Raw genomic sequence first — 26,285 nt, 5'->3', positions numbered from 1 at the left:
GAGAATGGTAACATGTTTATAGATTTCTGCACCCAAAATAGTTTAGTCATAGGTGGAAGTATATTTCAACACAAACGCATACATAAAGTAACATGGACATCCCCCGATGGACAAACACACAATCAGATTGACCACATAACCATAGATAAGACATGGAGGCACTCACTCTTAGATGTTAGAGCAATGAGAGGGGCAGACATAGGGTCCGACCACATGTTGATTAGAGCCAAAATCAAACTCAAACTAGCCAGAAGTAAGAAAACGCCAATGGAACAACGAGAAAGATATAACGTTCAGTGGCTCAAAGACGGAAATGAAAGTACTGAAGAATATAAGACCAAGTTAAGAGAATTATATAATAAAACTTACAACACAGAAAATGCCACGAAAGAAGAGCTGTGGGATAAATGCAAGTATGTATATACACAAGCAGCAAAAGAAACGATAGGAATACAAAAAAGAAGTAATAAACCATGGCTATCGAGAAGCACGTGGGAAAAAATAAAAGAAAGGAAACTACTTAAATGTAAAATGCTATAAAAAATGATCTAAGAGATAGGAAACAAATGAAGAGAGAATATAGAGAGAAAGATAAAGAAGTTAAAAAAAGTGCGAGAAACGACAAAAAACAATATAACGAAGAACTGTTAATAGAAGCAGAAACAGCAGCAAAAAACAACGACATGGGAACTCTATATAAAACGACGAAAAAACTAAGGTCGCGCGGAAAAATGAACGTTGAGCATGTAAAAGACAAAAACGGGAAAATATTGAAGAATGAAAAGGAAATAGTTGAGAGATGGATCGAACATTTTAGAGAAGTATATGCCAACAGAATAATAGAACACAAAATGAAAAATTAAGAAATAAAGGAAGAACTAACCTTCACCGAATCGGAATTCACAAAAAAAGAAGTAAGTAAAGCAATACAACAGCTGAAAAGAGGGAAAGCAGCTGGAATAGATAACATTACCACAGAACTACTGAAAGCAGATAGAGAAACATCGGAAGAAATCCTGTATGTACTAATAAACAGAATATGGCAGGAGGAGAGAATACCTGATGATTGGAAAAAAGGTATAATTGTAAAGATACCCAAGAAGGGAGATCAAACGAATTGCAACAATTGGAGAGCAATAACACTACTTTCTACAGTGAGTAAAGTCATGACAAGGATGCTACTAGAAAGAATGAAAGAAACTATAGACCAGTTGTTAAGACCAAACCAAGCGGGCTTCAGAAGTAATAAAGCATGCACAGATCATATTAACACATTAAGAAACATTGTAGAACAAACAATAGAATGGCAGAGCAAAAGCTATATAAATTTCATTGACTTTAGACAAGCCTTTGACCGGATTAACAGAGAAAAAATGTGGGAAATATTAAAGAGATATGGAATTCCATTAAAATACATAAGAATTATCAAAATGTTCTATGAAAACTATACCGCACAAATCATGCACAATGGGAAACTCACAGAACCAATCAACATAGACAGTGGAGCCAGACAGGGGTGTTTCTATCTCCAACCATATTTTTGATCTTAATCGACTGGGTCATGAAGAAGGCAACAAAAAATAAAACAGGAATTAGATGGAATGCTTTCGGTCAGCTTGAAGATCTAGACTTTGCAGATGATATATGTCTGGTGTCCGAAAAAAGACAACATATGCAGAAAAAAACAGAAAAGGTGATAAAAGAAGCAAGAAAAATAGGACTAGAGATTAACACAAGAAAAACCAAACTTATGAAGATAAATACGGAAAGAGAAATGGGTATATTCATTGAAGGAGAAGAAGTAGAAAATGTACAGAAGTTTTGCTATCTGGGAAGCATAATTGACGCTAGCGGTGGAATAGAAGAGGAAATTAATGGAAGGATAACTAAAGCCCAAAATGCGTTCTATATACTGAAGAAAACATGGGAGTCCAATAAATTAACAACCAAAACCAAAATCAGGATATTTAATACAAATGTAAAGAGCATTTTGCTATATGCAGCAGAAACTTGGAAAATAGAGAAAAAGATTATACAAAAGGTTCAAACATTTGTAAATAGATGCCTTAGACGAATATTGCAAATATATTGGCCAAATCGGATAAGCAACAAGGAACTTTGGAGAAAAACTAATCAAGAGCCGATAGCCAAAACGATAGACAGACGCAAATGGAAGTTTATTGGACACACATTAAGGAAAAATGAAGATGATATAACCAAACAAGCCCTGGATTACCAACCAACTGGAAAAAGAAAACAAGGCAGACCAATGACATCCTAGAAAAGAAATATTACCAGAGAGCTAGAAGACAATGGGTTAACATGGAAAGAAGTGAAAGCTCTGGCCAGAAACAGAGATGAATGGAGGGGGACTGTAGAGGCCCTATGTTCCAAATGGAATCAAGAGGAGTAAAGTAAAGTAAGTAAGTAATTGTACTATTTCGAATATTAATATTTACAATAATAAAACTACCACTAAGGAAAATTAAACATTGAATAAAGTTAATGAAAGCTGAAAAAATTGTTGTTTATCGTTAAGTAAATAAAAATTTAAACTAAGATACCTTTATTTCTGAAAAGTACGGTCGACGGAAAAGTTTTGAAACTAACTCATGAATTAAAATGGCGATTAACAACCTCGAACATTAAGGCGCTCGCCCCGCTCACGCGTTAAAATATCTTAATTGATAATCGCCCTTATTAATACACTTGTTGGTTAAATAACTATTAAAACATTTAGTTGTTGGGGGCGTAGTTCAATAAATCGTTGCTGGCAGACGATCTTTAAACTGCAAAATATTTTTGCAATACTGATTTAAAATGTTCGAGTTGACATCTAATATTCTGCATGGGGCATTTTTGGAGTTATACTTCTTTACGGGCGATAGAGGCTGAATTTTTATATGCGCATTATACCTTTGTTCTGATTGGTTGGATGTTCAAATGACTGTTGGAATTCAACTTTATTATTTTTGTTAAGTGTTATAATACACATGTGGGGTCTTCCTTCATTGGTTGGCCAATTCTCCGAATGCATTAGGGCGATAAACTCTTACCTAAGGTTGCACATGTTACAAGGGATGTGAATGTCAGAACTGTATGTTAGTGTTAGTTCTGCGTTCGATACAGTAGTCTTGAAGTATACGTTGTAAAAGACACATCTTAATTTCTTTGTTTGTATATTATTATAATACGGTTCGGTTTTAAAATAAATAGTTTGTTTACTATTATTTGTACCTTTTATTATCTACTATTTCTAATAGGTTATGGGCCCAGTTACGTTGTTAGCTCACCTGTATTAAGATAATAGTTAAAAGTGTACAGTCGCGAAATTTTCGTGTTAACCGAATACATAATGGCGGAGAGTGCGAAATATAACGTCGAAAAGTTGAACGGCAAGAACTATCAATCTTGGAGTTATTTAGTGAAAATGTTACTCATCAATGCTGATCTATGGGAAATAGTTTCGAGTGAGTTACCATTAGAAGCAGATCGAAGCAGTTCTTGGAAAAAACAAAATGATAAGGCTTTGTCAACTATAGCCTTACTTGTTGACGTTAATCAATTAGTGCATATCCGGAACAGGGAATTCGCGCGCGATGCGTGGATAGCGCTAAGGGAGTATCATCAGAAATCAAGTTTGTCTAGTATGGTGTTTTTGTTAAAGCAAATCTGTAGGCTATCGCTAGAGGAGAATGGTGATATGGAAGCACACATTAGTTTATTCCTAGAATCGTTGAATAAACTGGCCGCCTTAGGGGAAGAAATTAAGGACAGGTTCTCAGCAGGAATTTTGCTGGGAAGTCTTCCAGACTCATACAGTTTTTTGATTACAGCGCTGGAAAGTAGGCCATCGAGTGAATTTACTCTAGAATTTGTTACGAGTAAATTAATAGATGAGTACAGGAGACGTCAGGGAGCTTTGGGAAGAAATCAGGAGGAGTCGGTGATGAAGTCAGTATACGAGGGTAACAAAAATAATGGTACTGCAAGGGCAGAAGCAAGGCAGTGTTATTTTTGTAACCGGAAGGGCCATTTTAAACGAGATTGCTTTAAGTACAAAGCGTTTAAGAAGGAAAAGGCCAATAAAGTCACTGAAGGTACTGATGATGCATGTTTTATGGTCAATTATAGCTCAAGGGACGGAAAAAGGGATTCTGCTTCGTGGTATGTGGACTCAGGAGCTTCGAGCCACATGGTTAATTAGCAGACATGGACGGTAGCAGAAAAGGCGTTGTAAGTTTGGCGGAGAAAGGGCAATACTCCGAGGTTCAGGGTATAGGAACAGGACTTATTGAGTGCGTGACTGGATCGGGAGTGGAAAATTTAAAAATCGACGAAGTGTTGTATGTGCCGGGATTAGACTCAAATCTGCTTTCGGTGAAAAAGCTAACAAGTGCGGGACATAATGTGCAATTCACACGTGGACACAGGGACATGGATGCAGTCAAACACTTAATGGAAAAGAAAATGGCAGTCGGGATTGATATGACAGACTGTAGGATTAGGGAAACTTGTGAATGCTGTATGAAAGGTAAAATTTTACGTAAGAGTTTTCCAAAATTTTCTCATAGCAATACATTTAATATTCTTGACTTATTACATTCGGATATTTGCGGGCCCATGAAGACTGTTACTCCAGGGGGTAAACGTTATATTTTGACTTTAATTGATGATTTTTCTAGATATACAACTATATATTTATTAAATCATAAAAATGAAGCGGTAAAATGTATAAAAGAGTTTATAGAATTTGCGAGTAATCAGTTAGGTAGGGTTCCAAAAGTAATTAGGTCGGATAGGGGTGGCGAGTACGTAAATAATAATTTAAGGGAATTTTTAAAGGGTAAAGGTATAAAAATTCAATATACAGCGGGGTACTCTCCAGAACAAAACGGGGTTGCAGAGAGAAAGAATCGATCTCTAGTTGAAATGGCTAGGTGCATGTTAATCGATGCGGGTTTAGCAAAGAAATTTTGGGGGGAAGCGATAGTGACAGCCAATTATTTGCAAAATCGATTACCTACTAAGTCGAAAGAAAAAACGCCCTATGAATTGTGGCATAAAGTAACACCGAATGTGTCGAATTTGCAAATATTTGGGTCTACGGTTTATAGCCACATTCCCAAAGAAAAAATGAAGGATAAATTTGATCCAAAAGGTGAGTCACTGATATTTGTAGGTTACTCTGATGAATCAAAAGCGTATAGATTGTTAAATGTAGATACAGAACGTATTACAATTAGCCGTAGTGTGGTGTTTTCCAAGAGAAATATATGCGTCGAGAAAAAGGAGGCAAAAAGTGAGGAAATATCCATTGGGTCCATGATGGAACGGGAAAAAATAGAGCCAAACGACGTAGAAGACAAAGAGGTTGCAAATTTTGAAAACACGGAGGAAATAGAAAATTCTACGGATACATCTAACACGTATGAGAGCTTAAGTTGGGAACAATCCCATGACGATGACGGTGATTCTAACTATCAATTAGATACAGATCTCGATATAGAGAATTCAGGTGATCGTAGATCTAGCAGAATAAATAAAGGTATCCCACCTGAGCGCTACATAGCAAAGTTGACAAAATTCCAAGAAGAAGAACCAAGAAACTTTAAAGAAGCGCTTGAAAGAAGTGATAGTGAAAAATGGAAGCAAGCTATGCAAGAGAAAATCACGTCATTACGGAAAATTTTTTGTAAAAGCAATATTGATATATATTTATATATCAAGGTAATAAATCATGAAAGGGTTTACGTACTTATATACGTGGATGACATTTTAATAGCAGCAAAGGATTCACAGGTAATAATTGATATATTTGAAGAGAAACTAAAATGTAATTTTTATATAAGGAGTTTGGGATTATTACAAGATTATTTAGGTATGAAGATTGAAATGTGCGATAAAGGGATATGTAGTTTAAATCAGGCCAGTTGTATTGACAAATTGCTGAACAAGTTTATGATGAAAGATGGAAAAGAGTTCAATATACCGATGGATGTTGGATACTATAAGCCTAGCAGAGAAAAGCCGGTGAAAAACAGTGAAATATATCAACAATTGATTGGTGGTTTGTTATATATTGCGGTAAATACTAGACCGGATATATTGGCAAGCGTCACCATACTAAGCCAACAGAATAAAAATCCAAATGAAGTAGATTGGAACGAAGCAAAGAAGGCGTTAAGATATTTAAATAAAAGTAAATATAAAAAGCTTATTTTAGGACAAGAAGGGACAGATAGTGCATTATACGGCTATGCAGACGCTGACTGGGCAGAAGACAAGGGGAACAGAAAATCAAATAGCGGGTATATATTTTTATTACGGGGATCGCCTATAAATTGGGGATGTAGAAAACAGAATTGCGTGTCTCTATCATCAACTGAAGCAGAGTACATAACATTGGCTGAAGGATGTCAGGAAGCAATTTGGTTAAAACAGGTTATAAAGGAATTTGTGGGTTGAGCCGGAATTAGTTATATAGAAAAAGGGGTTGTTAACTTTAGGTATTGTCCTACCGAGGATATGATAGACTATATGTTGACTAAGCCGCTGAATAGGGTTAAGTTAGAGTACTTAAGTAGTAAAGGGGGTCTGTTTGACTAATTCAAAAATAATTTTAGTTGCGAGGGGATGTTGGAATTCAACTTTATTATTTTTGTTAAGTGTTATAATACACATGTGGGGTCTTCCTTCATGGGTGGGCCAATTCTCCGAATGCATTAGGGCGATAAACTCTTACCTAAGGTTGCACATGTTACAAGGGATGTGAATGTCAGAACTGTATGTTAGTGTTAGTTCTGCGTTCGATACAGTAGTCTTGAAGTATACGTTGTAGAAGACACATCTTAATTTCTTTGTTTGTATATTATTATAATACGGTTCGGTTTTAAAATAAATAGTTTGTTTACTATTATTTGTACCTTTTATTATCTACTATTTCTAATAATGACATGTCAAAAATTATCCAATATGGCAGCTGTAGCATAGCTGTGGTTTGGACGGTTTTTGGTTATGTCGTTGATTGAAAAATATAGAGTGGTTGTTATACTGCCTTTTTAAATAGTTTTCATATTATATTTTTGGACTTATTAACATGCATGTCATTGTGGAAGCCCAAACTGTGTGAGTGCGATTTTCAATCGCAAAATTACTGATAAAAACCTATTCGCTTGAAGAGGTAGAGTGTGGAGAACTGTTGTGGATAACATCAATCAACCCGGAACGATTTACGATCTCACTTATTCAAAACTAAAGAATCGGAGAATCCAGTTATTACTGTCAATGATTACTGGTAAGTGTTTTAAAAATAAGTTGATAAAATTTGGTTCCTACATTTGAACATAGCCACTTTACACATTGCAAGTAATTGCGAAATTTATAGCACAAGTTCTTGCAGCAAGAACTTCTGCAATCAGTTGCAACTTGCAACTAGATTTCTGCAATAAAATGATTACAGGGTACAAGTAATTGCATAAGCTGACATGAAATAGACAGAAACTTTGACCTAACCATAAATTTTAGGTTATGTTGTTTTTATAAATTAAATGTGATTTTTTAAGTAGAGTTATCAGATATTAGATTAAAAAGGTTAGATTATTGAGAAAATTATAATATGTGTTATATATAACAATTGCAGAAAAAATTGCATGAACATGTTCTATTTAGCTGCAACTTCTTGCAGCAGAACTGCAGACTGTCTCCTTATATGCAATAAACCATTAGCTCATGTGATGCTCCAGCTACAATTTGCTTAATCCATATTTTATAACTTTTCCTCAGCTTTTCGCTTTCATGTATCACATTGTTGTTAGCATTAATGGTTCTGATTTAAGTCGAGCTGCAATGCCACTTTTTTTGAATAGCGTAGTTAACCATATATTATCTGGTAAAGTATCCAAAAATGTTTCTTACGAACTTGGTGTCAGTGTTCTGCTAACTGCAAATTATATTCATATTTACCAGTTTTACGTGGACTCATTTAACTTTTCTCTATTGTTTGAGAATAGTCCGTCCGCTACAACTTTTCCCATGCGGTACGATTCATTTTCAATCAAATTAAGTCAAAACAGGAAGTGGAACGTATGCCGATGTGTGTAGTATATAGTATACAGTATACAAAATGTATATACACATCGACGTTCGTTTCAATTTATGTTTTGATTTAGTTTGATTGAAAATGATTCATACCGTATGGGAAAAGTTATAGCGGACGGACTATATCTGCATAAGTATGCTCTACAAACTCTACATAAATCACTCTGTTTATAATGATCAGCTATTGCCCAAAAATTATTAAATGAATTGAGTCATTCTTTTTTTATATAATTTCGATTTACATTTAATGTTACATTTATCGTTACATCGAGGTCCCAATTCTCTCATTTACGTTAATTTTACAGTTTTTCTAGTGTATTCTTGGTCAGAGTTCCTCAGTTTCTTCAAAATATTAATTTTGGAAACACCTCTTTGTCTCTCCTTTCCAAGATTTTTCTTCTTTGGAAATTTTTCCTTAGCAGACGTATATAATAATAAAACTAATGCCTTTGATGCAGGAAGGGGTTTCCGCTGTTGTAATTGAACATGTAATCCACTGTGAACATCAGATATAACAGTGGAAGCTAGTTCACTCGTAAATTATATAGATGTTACAATGTGTTTATAAAAATATTCATCAATAATAGAAATTTATAGTATTGTAACATTGGTTACAAAGTTTTTCCCACCGAGTGATTCAAAATTTGCACTTACAATGAGGTTATTTTATTAAAAAACTTTATATTTAGGTACATGATAGGATAAAAGTTTTTAGATCAAAATGAAAGTTGTCCTTTATAGAAATCATTTAAGCAATAGTTGAAAAACATTATAAGTGGAGTTACAATGTTATTCATATCAGGTGTAGTTGTGATCTAAAATTTAAATTGGATTAATTTTTTTTGTAGGCTATACAGATAAATCAAAAAGTAAACATAGAGGACAATGATGCATTAGAGACTGGCATATCATCTCATACGGACAACACCGTAGGAGAGTTTTTTTTATATTTGAACAATTCAGCTTCGCTTCAAAGAAAGTTGGACGCCTTGAAAAAAAAAATTTAAACTCACCGTTTGGACTTATGGAAGATATTGAAAATGCTATAAAGTAGGGATATTATACGGGATTTGTATATACTTTTGTAAATAATATATTGTATGATATTTTAAAAGAAAATAATGAGTACCACCAGTGTTACTACAAATGGCTAGTGAATTTAGTAAGTAATTTTGCCAATTTTGTAAAGTTGGCAAGAAAATAATTACTAAATAGTTGGTAATTTTGCCAATTTTCGCAAAATTGGCCAAAAACAAAAAAAAATATCTACTAAAAACACTAGCCAGTTGTGTCTGAGTTTAGCGAACCGACTATAACTCTTGTTAAATTAAGGTTGAGTTTACACTTTTGACTTGCCTACAGATTTAAAAATATTTTTGTCATAATATACAGTATGTCCCTGTAAGTTGGAACCATAATATGGAAAACTTTTTTATTATTCATTTTATGAAAAATAGTTGTTCTACATAAAAGGTTCTGCAATATCTAGAATCTCTGATTCAACCATCAGATAGTAAATTTTTATGGGTATTACACAGGGTATGTCAAAAAATATGAATTTCACTCAAGAGAAAAGTAGCTTTATTTTTACAATATTGAACATTGTTATTATGAACAGTTAATTGGAATTAGAACTATATTCTAATATGCAATTACATCCTTCTAATTGAAAAAGAAATTAAAAATTTTTCTCGGCATATATCATCAACATTATTTTCTGTTATTTCAATTATGATAACTTTTGTTATTAATTTTACGAAAGAAAAGTTATAGAATGTTCTGCATGATCTAAAACCTAAAATATAACCATCTTATATCAAATATTATCGATTTTGTATGAGGTATATAAAAAAACTGTTTTTTATGACGACAAAGAAGTATAACTTCTTACGTGCGTACACAAGTACACACACTCTTTTTTTTTAACAATGCGACTTATTAAAAGTTATTGTATAGGAATATTTAAATACATATTGTTAAAAATAGATCTGGTAAATTCTACGAACTGATTAAACGTGTTTGAAGAATAAACAACAAATAAATAAATACTTAAATACAGTTTTATTAAATGTCACTTTTGAAGACTTAATCAGCCAGGATATCCAAATATAACTTAAAATATTCACAAAGTAATTACCCACAGTCTAAAAATAGTTCGGTAATTAAGACAAGACCATTAATTTGAAACCGCCTGTTCGAATATTAGCACATCAAAATTAACCCAGCCTGTAATTTACCTTTTTTTCGATAACGATAACTTTATTTATGTATTTCGCATTACTAAAATATTCCAACAACTATGTCACGGAACTTTTTTTGAAAAGCATCATTATTAATGAGTTTACATTACTCCAATAAACTTATACATCTGAATATACATCACGTTGTAAACCGCTGCGATATTTATCAGTTTTTAAATGATAAAAACACAGTTTAAAATTATTTTGTTAGTTCCTCCACATTGTTATAGTGGAAACACCATGTAAACCCCGCAAACCTGACGTGAGTACCAAAAACCACATCTATTATATTTATATTAATAATAATATAACCTATAAAATATCCAAGAAATATAAATAGGACCAGTTTTGGGCCAAGATCCACACCGGTTTTTGAACCGGCGACAGGGCCGGCCTTGCAACGTCTCCAAAATTAATCAAACATGACTTCGAATAACACCATGAACACTACACAAACTACATCTCACATCTCATATTCCAGTGTTGTTAACACGTTTAAACAACCAACAAAAGACGAAGCCATAGTTCTTTCTAGTATTGAAGGAACCAAAGTTCAAGAGTACATCATAGCCGTCGGTTCAATAGTTGGTCCACGTAACGTATCTTTCGCTTCCAGAATAGCCAATAATAGAATATGTATATATCTCTCTTCTAAAAATATGGTTGATTCATTGCTGCATTCCCACAAATACGTCAATATAAAAGAAACTCAAGTAGAAATAAGAAGACTTATCACTCCAGCTCAAAAACTGATAATATCAAACGCTGGTCCTTCTGTTCCAACCACGTTAATTGAACAAGAACTACGTAAAATGGGTATAAGCGCCGTCTCTAAAATGACTTTTCTTAGGGTAGGAATGCCTGAAAGCGAATACAGCCATGTCTTGAGTTTTAGAAGGCAAACATTTATCACACCTTTAGAAAATATGTCCATTCCCGATTCTTTCATGATCTCTCATGATAATACCACTTACAGACTATACCTTTCTATAGAAGGATTCAACTGTTCAAAATGCAAGACTATTGGTCACCAGGAAACAGAATGTCCTGACAATGCTAATACAATCACTTCTAATGCAACCACTTCTAATACAACCAATCTTGACTCAACCAATTCTAATCCACCCACTTCTAATACAACAAATCCTGACCCAACCAATTCTAATCCAACCACTTCTAAAGCTCTTCCAGAAACCTCCCAAAACACACAATATATAACAAATCTACCTTATAACCAAACAGAACAAAAACCTTCTGACAAAGCCTTAATATCCACCTCTAACGATCACCCAGCATCTTCCCAAAATATATTAGATCAGATCCCAGACGTACAGGTCTCTAATAACCAATTAGAATCTACCATAGAAACTGACGACATGTCAAGACCTACAAATAATACAAATGAAACTAACACTTTAAAAATAACAACATCATCAACTTCCAACAAGATCAGCAATCTTACTCCATTAGAAATAACACAACCTAAAATTATTCCAAACGTCACAAAACATCCAAAAAGGCTCATCTCATCGTCTCCAGAAATCAACGAAAATACCACACAGACCGATTCTCATATCTTCACTTCTCCAGTAACAAGGAAATCAAAGAAAAAAACAAAAACGTCTAAAAGAAATTCTCGAGATGAACTTTTACTTTCCCTAGAGACAATTAAAGACAAAATCGCAAACAGATCACCACCATTTGTCCTTAACTTCGACGAAATATGTGACTTTCTCGAAAACACATTAAACGCAAAACATCCCGAAATAACCTCAAAAAACTATTCGAACGAAACAGCCGAATTAATTCAGATCCTTAATTTTGTTCACGCTTATACCCACAATTCAAAATTAAAAAATAATATAACTCGATTAAGAAAGAAACTAAGCCCCAATAATTTCTCTTCCACAGAAGAGACCGATGAAACACATTCTCAGTCAGAACTCGAAAATGTCTAATCTAACCCCTATATATTACAGTGGAATATCAATGGGTTCTACACCCATTTAGAACAATTAAAACTTCTAATAAACGAAACATGCCCGAAGATCTTATGTCTTCAAGAAACCCATTTTAAGCAATACAATATTAATCTTCAAAACTACCAATGTTTTCCAAAAAATAGAATAGCACAACAGGCAAGTGGCGGAGTAGCCATCCTTGTAAGAACAGACCTAGAAGCTAAGCCAATCACATTAAGAGTGTCCTCAATTTCAAAAAGAAAGAAGATCCCATAGAATCACAGACGATGACCTCAAGAAAATCCTCACCAAAAAAGTTTCATCAGTGTTAACATATTTAAAAGACATAAAATTGTATAATATTAAATTAAATTGTATTATATATTTAATGTAATACTTTGTATTGTCATATCCACTAATAACCCTGCGCGGTTGATGTGGTTTTGTGTTTTAAATAAAAAAAAAAAAAAAACTTATACATCTATAGAATCTCTATGCAAATATTCAATAAGATTTTGTTCTATTTTTAGTAAAGTTATTTAGTGTGTGATCTCTGCTGTACATTCAGCGCTTTCCAGATAAGCTCAATTAGTGCAGTCACTGAAGGTGGATATGAGCTATTACCTCCGATTTCGTTGAACCTCCATCGATTTGCACGAAAATTGGTGAGTGGTTAAAGGATATATCAAGGAACAAAGTTGACATGGTGCCAACTTGCCCTGGGGGTGGGTGCCAACCCTTCTCGAGAGTGAAAATTATTTTATTAAAAATAATCCCATAATTCGATGGAGGGACAAATTCTAAGCAAAATTTGATATATAAAGTTATTAAAATAAATCAAAACTTTTTTAGTTATTAAAGATCAAATATTTTAATTTTTCGTGAGAAAAATGCATGTTTTTAACCGATTTTTCATAAATAACTCAAAAACTATAAGTTTTTATAAAAAAGTTATTATTACCAAAATTGAAGCTAATAAAAAATGAAATAAACCCCTTACTAAAAAAATCTTTTAATGTTAACTGAAAGTGAGTTATAGGTAATTGAATGTATATTTTTTTCGGCGAGTACCCAAATCTAAGTATTCAAGCTTAAATAACGGGAACATGATGCATTTTATAACATAAACTTATTAAACATTTGTCAAAGTACTTAGCAATATTTATCAAATGAGTCCTCGAACAAGTTCATAGCATTAAAATTTATGCTCCAAAAATTTTCCAAAATTTCTTTTAAATTTTTTTTCAAAAAATGTTTTTTTTTTAATAATAACTCCGTTCATTTTTAGGATATCAGAATTGGGATTTCTGAAACAAAAAAATCGTACGGCACTTGAAAAAGGAAGGTTTCTTACGTGACAATTTACCACCGTAAGTGAAAAATTCCGCAAAAAAAAAAGATTTTAGGGAAATTTGAAAAATTTTTGTGAAAAAATCGGAAATTTTTGTGAAAAAATCGGCTGTTTTTTTCAGTTTTTCATTGTTAAAAAACACTTATTTTTTATTTTTGGTCAAATTGTGGTAAATTGTCACGTAAGAAACCTTCCTTTTTAAAATGCAGTAAGATTTTTTTGTTTCAGATATCCCAATCCTGAGATTAACTGTCCGCCATAATTTTTCGAGGCCTCGACTTTTGCGCCCTCTACAATATTAGTGTACGTCCATAAATGAAAAAAGATATATTTTTTGTACTCCCTAAGAATTAGATATTAATATGTAAAAAGTTTTATGTTCATTTTTAATAAAGGTTTTGAGAATTTTTTTTTTTGAAAAAAATGATTATTTCTGGTCTTCTAAAGTGTACTAGTACCTTAAATGAAAACGTAATGCTGTTATCTTTGTACGATATATTGCTAATTTTTTAATACCAACCATAAACTTTTTCTGTATCTGTATTTGATTAAAACAATTAATAATGCTTAGTGAATTGGAAGATGAAGTGAAAAACAATAAAGCCTTACTTACCCCACCCCTGCTCCCGTCCCGCACTCCGTTACACCACCAGTGCCGGGAAAAAAGTTACCATCGTCGTGTCGGTGCATGGATATGACTAGGACTCTGGGATCATCGTAGAATATTTCTTGGGTACCATTACCGTGGTGTACGTCCCAGTCGAATATGAGTATCTTGTGAACACGGTGCTCCCGTTGAAGAATTCTTGCAGCTATCGCTATCTACAAACATACGTTTAGGTTAAATACTTTAATAATACTTTAAAGTTGATGAGTAAGTAGCATTATCAAATTCAATATATGAAGAATTACACAGCCCAACAAAAAAAATTTTTTGTCCTGCTGCCGAAAAAAAATCAACTGATTTTAGTTAATTCATCTGTGCTGATTCCAAAAATACAAACCTTTTGTTTGTATCAGCTCTAGTTTTCGAGATATAACATACTTATCAAATACTTAAATATTCTTACATTTCTGTATATTCCACCAATATAATTGCCATGTGTTAAAAACAAACTTAACAAATTCTAAGACAAATGGGCAAATGAACAAAAGGGCCTATTTTGGTGTTTATTTAAGAGATCAAGATAAATCCTGAGCTCCACATGTAGTGTGCAAAACTTGTATTGAAAACTTGCGACAGTGGACGAAAGGACAACGAAAATGTTTAAATTTGGTTTTCCAATGGTATGGAGTGAACCAAAAAATAATTTTGACGATTGCTATTTCTGTCTTGTGAATATAAAGGGCATTAATCGTAACAATCGACATACGTGAACATATCCTAACCTGGATTCAGCAATAAGACCAATTCCACATCAGCTTGAGCAGATACCCATTCCAATATTTAGCAGTCTACCTATGTTACCAGAGGATAATGCCGAAACGTTATTTGACGAACTGCAGACTAATAGATTTGAGGAAGACGACAGTGATTTTGAAGGGGATTCAACACGTCCTGAGCGCTTTACTCAGGAAGAGCTAAGCGATCTTATCAGAAATTTGAACCTACCAAAGGATTCTTCCGAGTTGCTTACCTCCAGACTAAAAGAAAAGAATGTTCTTCACCCAGACACCATAATTACATACTACTGTAATGGAGATAAAAGATTTTTTGCCTTTTTTTCTTGGCAAGATGATATGGTTTTTTATAACACTATTACAGGACTGTTAGAAAAATGGGTGTATCGGAGTATACACCAGATCACTGGTGTCTTTTTATCGACAGTTCCAAACGAAGTGTGTCCTTCTACATAATGGCAGCAAATATGGAAGTATACCAATTGGGCATTAGAATGGAATACATGCGCAACAATTTAAAAAAACTCGATTGTCATATGAGTATTAAAATTCATTACCTCCACAGCCACTTAGACCGTTTCCCAGAAAATCTTCACCAAGATATCAAAACGATGGAAGAGGGGTATTAGGGAGATGGGGATTCATATTTGGTTTATTTCATGGATAGCAGCACTACATATATGTAGGTAGTGCTGCGTTAAATTACCCTATATGTTAGAAATGTGATATGTTGTCGTATTTTCTGAAAACGATCTGATGGAGCAAATCTGGTGGCATTTTTGGATTCAACAACCCAAAATAACCTAGAAACAGTAAAAAAAATTCCGGCAGCAAACTGTGTGTTTACCAGTGTTATTGGTCCAGTGTCTTTAAGGTACTCGTGCATCGTTTGAGACGTATTTTTCTGAAGATCTGAATATAAAAACAAAACTGAGTACCACACGTTACCATCGAGCAGTGAATCATGTTGCCCTTTGACCACTCCTAAAATTTTATCGCTTAACATCGACTTACGAGTCGCCACTAACATCATCTTTTAAAAATGTAAATCATATTTCTCGATGTCACCTATTCTACAAGGTTGATAGTTTCATATACTAAGCAGAACGCACTGAAGATGATCTGATCTAGATCGAAAACGTTTTGCTAATTCTTTTGGATGACTTTTTAATAGTTTTTCAATAAACTTTTTATACCATTATACAAACGAAGTTTTTACTGGTTCTGTATGAAAACTGAATGAGTTCATGAGTTAAACATCCTTTTGAATCGAATTTACCAATCAAAACTACACCGTACTTACTTCCATGCTTGGCTGCCTTCGACAACCACCTAGCTAGATCCAGACAGTAGATTGTCAATCAGTTTATGGATTTCACGATGTATCCCCTGCACTCTGTCTCCTTGTAGCCTAGTGGAAGATCCAAGAATCGTCCTGGACACGACCACCAGCCTCAGTGGTGTGTACTTGAGCCTTTCTTGGATGGTTGCATTTTAAACTCTTGCCATAACGATTCATCTATTAACCTGCAGCATGCCGTTTCTGTTTTTACAAGCTTCTTTCAGTTGGTCTCCCCTGTTGAAGTCCATACTGGTACTGCATATAACATCACCGCTATAACGTAGGCCGGGTATAAGTGAATCTTCTTGGTCTGCAATAGGTGCAGGGAGAACCGGTGCTGTATTATGTAGAGTTAAATCAATCTTGACTTCTTGGAAGTGTTTTGTTTTTAATCGCCTGTCAAGATAGACTCCTGGGTACTTGACGACCTCTTCTGACTGGATTCTACTTCCTCTCATCATCAATATGTCAAGAAAGCAACGCGAAACTACATGACTTCATTTTTTCCCCAGGAGATCATTTTAAGATATTTATATTCTATTATATACATGCTTTTAATACTTACAGAATTAAAATAACAAAATCCCATGGCTTGCTGTGGCTCAGCATGATGGCCCGGCGGTCTCACAATAGCAAAACCGTTCCTAATATCTCCCGTCCACGTACGAACAGCCAAGTCAACGGTGCAGCCTACAGCCATTCTTGCAGCGGGAGGTGTATGTATATCATTCCAAGTGGTATCCGAGTCCACCTGAAATTAGAAAAAAATTAAATTGTAAAAAATTCTATCGTTATAAATTCTGAGTTGTTACTGACCGCAGATATACACCTGTGAGGTTAGTAAAAGTAATTAACCAATAGGTAATTTTAATTAAGTGGGGACAGATCAGGTGATCGTGGTGCCCAAGGTAAAAGGTTGATGTAATGTTGACCAATGAAGGCTAACGACTCTCTGGAAACATTCTGTAAGGAACTGTCTTGCTGAAAAATAGGGATTTAGATAATATACCATAAGTAAGAGTACCCCATGTCCCCCGTGCCCCTCTCTGTCGAATTGTGGGTCACGTCTTTCACCACATCGCCTTCTCACTCTTGCTCGACCATCGTGCATCTCCAGACAGAAGCGGGATTCGTCATTAAAGACCACCTGATTCTATTCCTGGTCCCACAGAATTCTTTCTCTATACCAGAGCAAATGGTTACGCCGATCTTTAACTGTGAAGGTAGCATACTCAATTACTCAGCCTCCATCATGTTTACTGGTGGCCACAACTCTAGCAAATATATATACTAGACCTTTTCTATAAAGATCGTAACTTAGATACTAAGTAGAATACTGTTTCTTAGAACCAGATGTCTTAATCGGCAATCTTGTTGTTCTGTGATCTCTCTGTGACGTCCAGAACTCCTCGTTCGGTGTCTCTAGGCACCCTGGACATTTTAAGCAATAAAAAATATCTTCTGGATCAGCTGCACGAATTTTAACATTGAACTGGCATCGTAAATTCACGAAAAGTGAATGCTTCTTTACCACCAAACGATCTATTCCGTTGGGTGAGAGTTGACGGAATTATTTAAAAATAATAATAAATGTAACGACGAACAGTAATTTATTTATTTATTTTGGGTGAACAAGCGGCGTGTTTGCTTATATCTCGAAAGAGGGTTGATTGTTAGCGAGCCGAGGGTTTGTCTGCATCTTTTGCATGCTGTCAACTGGTTTTGCGGTTTTGAGATAATGACCAGAAAGGGCCATAAATTCTGCATATGCCTTTTAAAGGCTGTATTTCAAGAAATTGACGAGTGTGGCACTGTGGGGGCATCGCAATCTATAGTGTTTCCTTGAAAGAAACATTAATCTTACACAATCTGTTTAGGGATAACATTTCGTTTCTCGAAATCAACGGCATATGGTTTGTATATCACATGTGGATTTTAAATGACCAATGCCGTTTCGTTTTGAGAAAAGGTATCAAGAATTAAGAAAATAAAATTAGCAAAAAATAGTAATTAGAGCGTATCGCTATACCATGCACCCACCACAAAAACTTAGTAATCCTGAAAATGTTATCACTTTTTCATGGCAAGATCATAGGCGTAACCAGGGGGGTTTTGGCGGTTATAACCCCCATTTGGATGTACTTTGAGCTCTATACGCTTAATACCATTACTATTCCATACCCCTAGAGACCATTTAGTAGTTGTAACCCCCCCCCTTGGGATCATCCTGGTTACACTGTAAAATAAGTCGATATGTAAAAATTAATGAATTCTAATAAACATACGTAGGTGTTTATCTTTTTCACTCAGTATATACATACTTCGAATATGACTAATGGGATATTTATTGTTGCAATACTCAGTATTTATTTATTTCTAGGGGTATTTCATCATCTAGTCTGACAGGTTTGATGTATTTTGTTATTGCTACGACCTTCAATATGTCATCCTCTATTATTATTATCTGCCTTTTTTTTACTTTTTATGGTAAACAAAATTATTTTTTCTTATATTAAATAATGGCGTGGCGATACATGATGTTTCAAAAATTAGGTGATCCATTTTGCTTGGAACCGTTTATTGTGTTTCAAGCGTATACCATATCTAAAAATAATATGTTCACTTGACTTGGGTAAAAGATTGAAGATTGCGTTTGTCAATAAAGACAATAATATTAACAGAAAGAACATGTTTAACTGTTTGACTTACATGCTTGATACAACTAGTTCAGAAATATCGGCTTAATATTCAATTGCGTTAAAAAACATTGAACTGGGACGATTGACATCACCACATACCATATTGGCGATCGTAGCTCAGTGGCAGTGGCGTGCTGGCCATATAAATGAAACGGTGCAATCACCGAGAGGCTGCGGCCTCTTGAGGCCGGTCAAATAGGTTTTACTCGTCGTTTTACCCGTTGATGCACTGAAGACGGGCGCTCTTGTTTGGGGGGCGCCAAAATGAGCGTTTTTTTTGTGATAGTGTTACACAAAATACCAAAATAGAAAAACTAATTTTTTAAATGTTTAAATTCCAGTCATAATACGCTAATCTGTGTTTGTTCTTTTTACATATTTCACACAAGTAAAATATACAAAAATATAGAACGCATCCAATTCCTACCATGTAGGAATAATAATAATTTATTAGTCAAGATATAATGTTTCAAAAATCAAACCATTTTGCACTATTGAAAATAATTTAAGTAATATGTAGGTCAGTGGCTAACAGAGGACATGAATCAGATCCCTGAAGGCATGACAGATTTTCATAGATTCTGTTTTTAATTCCTCTCATGGTTTCTTCCATGAAAAATCGTGGACATGTTACAAAAAGAATTTAATAAACTACCATGTTGTTACTTTGGTACACTGTCTTGGTGCATCGGCCAAAATAATAAAGTTTCTGATGAGGAGTAAAGATTTTACTTATGAAAATTTCAAATTTGATAGCTCCAAATCTGGCTTATTCTTATTATAACACAAATTTTATGACGGAAAGCCTGTCATCAAATTATGAAAGAATGTAGGTATCGTGGATTTTAAACAGCGTAAGTAAACTTGAAATTAACTTCGTTTTCTGATGTGTTAAAGATGTCTTATAGTCTTATAAAGGCAAAATGGCCCCACTCCTAGAATTCGATTCTTGGAGGTAAATACTTATCGCTCGGTATGATGTTTTTGCAAGGGCCCGAAATCCTATGTAGCATCATCCGAAAAATCGAGACGCTTGCAATACCCTTGTGGCATACAATAATAGTTTACATAATATACACTTATTATAAATTATAATTGTATATAATATATTTTTATAACAACTTGCGAACGATTGGATCGATTTGGCTAATTTTGATTTTTTAATATCTGTATAAAATAAAATAAATAAAAAAAAACTAAATATTAAATTAAACAAAATATATAAAAAAAAACTACAATTGCGCTGAGACTTATTTTTTATGACATACAAAGTAAAAAAAATGAAAAATTGAATTCTGGAAGTGATTGTATTTTGCATATTGTAACGAGGGGTGTCCTTTTGCGATGCTAAAATTATCTACTAAACTTTATTCTATGTTATCAATGCTATAAATAACTTCCCCTCCCCCCAAGTGTTGTTTACTTTAAACCCATTAATTACTAAAACGATATTAAGGATATCAAAATTATATTTATATTTATATTTAATTATAGACAAGCGCGTGCACTGGTAAAGTAGCATAATTATTGGTATAATAACAGAGCGTCATTTGCTTAATTGTGGCAAAAGTTTTATCACGCACATAAACCTATCTCATTAGCACTCTTTCTAATGTTTTTCATTTGTTGTACTCAATGTTTTTTACAATGATACATAATATCAACAGAAAGTTATATCGACTATAAAATGAAATGTGTGTACTTGTAAAGTGTTTGCAGTTTGTAGTAGTAGTCCAGGAAAGGAAGCTTTTCACCTCGCAATTTTTACAGAATGAATCGATTTGCTTGAAAATTTGAGAATAAGTAGTGGATAGTCCAAGGATCAAACTCTATATGATGCCGAAAGGCGCTTTTACCATAGGGGTGGTTGCCACCCAGAGCCACTTTATCTATTAGGCAATATAGACAGTTGCCTAGGGCGGCAAATTATGAGATGGCGGCAAAAGCAAAAATACGCAAAAATGGTACATGTTTGAAGGGCGGCTACTAGAGAATTGCCTAGGGCGTCAATTGACCTAAATGCGGTCCTGTTGCCACCCTTTCTCGGGGTGGAAATTTTTTATTGTATTTTGACCACAAAAGTTGATAAAAACATTCATTCTAAGCAATAAATGTTCTATACATTATTTTGATAAAATTAATAGTTTTCGATTTATTCGCTATCGAAAGTGTTAGTTTTTTTTTAAATATGTTAAATATTGTGTTTTTTTTTTGGCCTTTGGGCTCATGTGCCCATTCAGCCAGTAGCAAATGTGTAACCTAATCTAATTAAACTAACTACACTATTATTCTGGAATTTAAAAGAAGAACTACGATGGGGAGAGGAACTAGGATTACTTTTCGCACCTAGGGGCCATTCAAGGTGACTCACAGACAGAAAGGGTAGACCACGGAAAGTATAGGTAAATAGGTAAAATATTTGGCGATATAACAGAGGTAACGAGCTTAACACCTACACTAAAGTTTTAAGTTACACATTTTAATAAACTTAAGAATAATTTTGTATACCTGATACATAATATTTAATGATAGTAAATGGAGTAGATTGAAAGGGGGGTATAAGTTTTGCAATAATAAACTATTAATAAATTCCTGTCTTTGTATTTCAAATTTACTGCAAGCATAAAAAATGTGATCTAAGTCGCTTACCACATTGCAGGTTTCACAAAGTTCGGTATTGACTACACCGATTCTATATAAATGTTGAGGAAAGCTTGCATGTCCGAATTTAAGCCTACAAATGGTCACAATATCATTCCTTGTAAAATAATACTCTTGGTGCCACAACACTGTCGGAATACTTGAATGTAACAGTGTATATCGTGTGGGGAAATTACAGCAATATTTTTTCCAATGCAATTCCCATTTTCCCTTAAAATTATTTTTAGATATCGTTAAATATTTTTGAGCTCCTAAATTGTTCTCCATATACTGTCCAGTTGTGACGCTTTCTTTGGCTAAGGAATCTACAACTTCATTTCCACGAAGTCCTATATGAGCTTTTACCCAAGTGAATTTTAATTCGTATTGACTTTTTCTTAATTTATGAATTTTTAATTTTAATTCTCTAATAAAAGGATTTATTTCAGTAGCCACCACATTAATTGAGTTAGCGATGCATTTAAGAACCGATAAGGAGTCAATCAAAAGATGTATTTTTTTTAACTTGTTTTTTTCAATATACTCGCAGGCTTTAATAATACCAATCGCTTCTGCAGAAAAAATGGAAGTACTGTTATTTGGTTTAAATTTTTCTTGAACGTTTGTTGATGGTATATAGTATGCACACCCCGTACCGTCATTTTGTTTTGATGCGTCGGTATATATTTCCAGAAAATCTGATTTGCTATGCAGGCGCTTAGAGTATTTTTACTTATCAACAAATTTTCATGGTATACAGGAATATTAATTGCTATTGGTTCCAACATACCAAAGAATTCAGATTTATCAACTGAAATAGGTCTTTTTAAAGCACTATTGTGAGGACTTGTATTTCTAAAAGCCATACATAATGAAGGAGAAGGTTTTTTTGACCAATATTTGTTTGTTAAATCGTGGTTATTTAATAAAGCTATTTTATGTAACAGAGTAGGATTTTTAAAAGAAGACTTAATAATCAATTTTTCTGACAACCACTCCCTCCGCAAAAATAACGGTGGTTCTAGTGCTTCTATCCGAAGAGGTTCCACAGGCGTTGAACACATTGCATCCAAACAGAGTCTTAGGGAAGTATTTTGAATTATTTCCAATCGTTTTAGGGTGTTAGGACTGGCTGATCCATACAACGTACATCCGTAATCCAGGATGGACCTAATAAATGCTTTGTAGAAAGTTAAACACGATTGTGGATCTGCTCCCCACCAAGTTCTTCTTATGAATTTTAAAAAATTTATACCTTTTAAACATTTTGATTCTATATTTTGTATAAATGGTTTCCAGCTAAGCTTCTTGTCCATAATAATTCCAAGATAAGTTACCTTATTTGATACTGGGTATAATGTATACCCCATTCCACGAATATACGACACTCTTGGATTATCGCGACAACGAATATTTTACTGTGCAAAATATGAAGAACGAAAGTAAATTGCAAATTATATTGTTGTTTATTGGAGTAATTATTAGAGCTAAATACTTTCGTAATTCTTATGTTGCACACTAAAATATTCGTTGTCGCGATAATCCAAAACAGTCGTATATTCGTGGAATACACCATACCATTTACATTAATATTATCAATATTGGGCAGATTATGTCTTGTAAAGATGGTAACATTATATTTTTGAGGACTTAAGGAAAAACCTAACGATTAAAATTTCAAAGTAGTTAACTGTATATGTGACGTGAGCTCAGTTATGCCTGCTTCTAATTTTTTATTATTTTTATAAATGACAAAATCATCAGCGTACTGTATAATATTATAATTATTATTTCCATCGTGCATTTCTTGTGTAAAAATATTAAACAAAAGGGGAGAAATAACAGAGCCCTGTGGTAAACCTGTGGATGATCGTCTGGGACCTATTATCGAATTGTTATTCGACCTTACATAAACTTTCCTTTGTGTGAGAAGATTGCACAAAACATTACACACTCTTGGAGGAACATCTGCCTGAAGCAATTTTTCTCTTAAATATTGTGTTAAATATTATACCGGCGGTATGGATAAAGAATCAGGCTATAACATATTAAAAGAGTCACTTAAATCGGTCAACAGGTTTAGGAAATACGAGACGTCAAAAATGACCAAATTTTTAAGTGGGCTGATTTTCTATACACGTAAGTTTATATTAGCTGACACGAAACCGAAACCACAGAAAGAAAAATTCAACCCAATAAATACGCTACTTAGGATAATCAAGAGAACTTAATGGCTATAAGTTATTATTTGTCTTTTATGCAATCTGAGTTTATCTTTTTTATGTCTTTTGTTTGGTTGTTCATTGTAAGTTTCCCCCTAAGGCAAATTTTCCGCCCCAAGGCAAATCTCTAGATCCGCCACTGCCTCTGGCACGAAAAAATCTTTAATTCTAGTCCACAATTCCGAAATGGCAGACGTTGGATCTGTCTGACTCCTTCAGCATTCCCCATAATATGTGCGCATCTGGTGGCGTTAGTTCTGGTGTGTGGCAACTCCTAAAATGATCTCGCACAGTGATGTTCTTTGGAAGGGATTATCCCTTTTTCGAGGGAAGCAAATGGGATAAAGGGATTTTTCTATCAAAATGAGGGATATTGCAATATTAAGCAAAATAACTTATTTTAGCAGTTATTTAATTTCTATCTACAACCGTGCCATCTATAGACAAAGCCTGTAAGTAATTTATATTTGAATGGAGATTTCTATCTGGTAGAGTTTTTAAGTTGAGTTCTTAGCGTAGGTATAGGGCTTTTCATCGATTGTTATTTGTTTCGAGCTTCTGTCATATGTTGTATAATCTGTGTATAATATTAATATACACGGATTATACGACGTATGACAGAAGCCTTATAATAAATAGGGCTTTTCATCGACTCTCATTTGATTCGAGCTTCTGTCATATGTTGTAGAATCTGTATATATGAATATTATACACAGATTATACAACATAATATGACAGAAGCTCGAAACAAACGAGAGTCGGTGAAAAGCCCCACAGGAACATAGGAAATACAGAATGAAATTTTTGTGTCAGATTTTATGTGGTTGTGGGTATGTGGGTAATGAATCGGGGAAGTACAGAACAGTGGGGACATAGGCCAGGGTAATAAGACAATTTAACCATGTTCGTGACACTTCAGCAGCCAGGGCACTGAAGCGTTTTTTCGGCAGGTAATACCTATAAGAGCAAATTGTAACTATTTCCTGCGTAGGATCTGGCGGCCATTTTTATTTATAAACAATTAAGTGTCAAAAAATGGCATTTTTCCCCTTTTTTTCAAATAAACAGAAAACAGTGAAACTTATGATTTTTTTAGTACAAATATCTTCGAAATTATGGAAAAAGCTTTAAAATGACGTATTACAAAGTTTGATATACTCATTTATTGTTAATATAATTGCGAAAAAAGGTCGGAATTGCAAAAAAAAAATATTTTCTCAATAACTGTTGTAAAAATTAGTGTACAGCTTTGAAATTTTAGTCAAATGAGGGTTCTTTGCTACTTAATATGTGATAAAAATTTCAAAGCGATTCATTCAATTGTTTAAATTTTATTCAAATTGTTTATCCCAGAGAGCATTTTTTTGCAATAACATAAGTCAGAAAAAAATGACCTTAGAACCATTCCACAGGTGTCAAATGAAAGAGCATGAGCTACATTTTCAACATGGTTTAAAAAAGTGAATAAAAAATGCATTTATTAGTAATAAATAATTATGCAAAGTATCGTCAATTTTTCTTTATAAACTTTTTGAATAACTTTTTCCAAAAAAATGAACTTTTTTACCCTGTTTTAAGTGCACAACTACCAAGTAATGTTATCTATATCATAATTGATAAAAAATTGTAATAAATATGTATAATTTCTTATATAACAAAATAAAAAGTTTATAAGGAAAGATTTACGATACTTTTGCATAATTATTTATTACTAATAAATACATTTTTTATTCGCTTATTTTAAACCAAGTTGAAAATATAGCTTATGCTCTTTCATTTGACACCTGTGGAATGGTTCTAACGTCATTTTCTTCTAACATGTTATTGCAAAAAAATGTTCTATGGGATAAACAATTGAATGAATCGCTTTGAAATTTTTATCACATATTAAGCACCAAAGAACCCTTATTTGACAAATATTTCAAAGCTGTACACTAATTTTTACAACAGTTATTGCGAAAATAATTTTTTTTGCCATTCCGACTTTTTTTCGCAATTATATTAACAATAAATGAGTATATCACACTTTGTAATACGTCATTTTAAAGCTTTTTCCATAATCTCGAAGATATTTGTACTAAAAAAACCATAAGTTTCCCTGTTTTCCATTGATATGAAAAAAAAGTGAAAAATGCCATTTTTGACACTTAATTGTTTATAAATAAAAATGGCCGCTAGATCCTAAGCAGGAAATAGTTCCAATTTGCTCTTATAGGTACTACCTGTCGAAAAAACGCTTCAGTACCCTGGCTGTTCAAGTGTCATGGAAAAAACCTTATTACCCTGGACTAACAGGGGCAGATTGTATTGAGAAAAATAGGTAGGGAAG

General features: G+C 33.7%; 1 protein-coding gene and 1 long non-coding RNA gene across 2 annotated transcripts in view; one reads left to right on the top strand and one right to left on the bottom strand.

Annotated features, from left to right (window-relative positions):
• The window catches only part of LOC126884710 (histone deacetylase 7), a 302,317-nt gene that overhangs the window by 31,666 nt on the left and 244,366 nt on the right, over positions 1-26,285 (bottom strand). Inside the window, exons 6-7 of the mRNA XM_050650832.1 lie at positions 16,961-17,146; positions 14,266-14,474 (exon numbers count right to left, since the gene is read on the bottom strand). Coding sequence (XP_050506789.1) covers positions 14,266-14,474; positions 16,961-17,146 — 395 coding nt within the window. The remainder of the gene's footprint in view (positions 1-14,265; positions 14,475-16,960; positions 17,147-26,285) is intronic.
• Positions 7,119-9,921, top strand: LOC126884719 (uncharacterized). Its single transcript, XR_007698135.1, has 2 exons — positions 7,119-7,297; positions 8,949-9,921. It is a non-coding gene; the product is annotated as an uncharacterized LOC126884719 (long non-coding RNA).

This window comes from Diabrotica virgifera, chromosome 5 (assembly GCF_917563875.1).
Source record: "Diabrotica virgifera virgifera chromosome 5, PGI_DIABVI_V3a".
In the NCBI taxonomy this organism is placed as follows: domain Eukaryota; kingdom Metazoa; phylum Arthropoda; class Insecta; order Coleoptera; family Chrysomelidae; genus Diabrotica; species Diabrotica virgifera.
The sequence above is the reverse complement of the archived record's forward strand: the minus strand, read 5'-3'. Positions and strand labels throughout refer to the sequence as shown.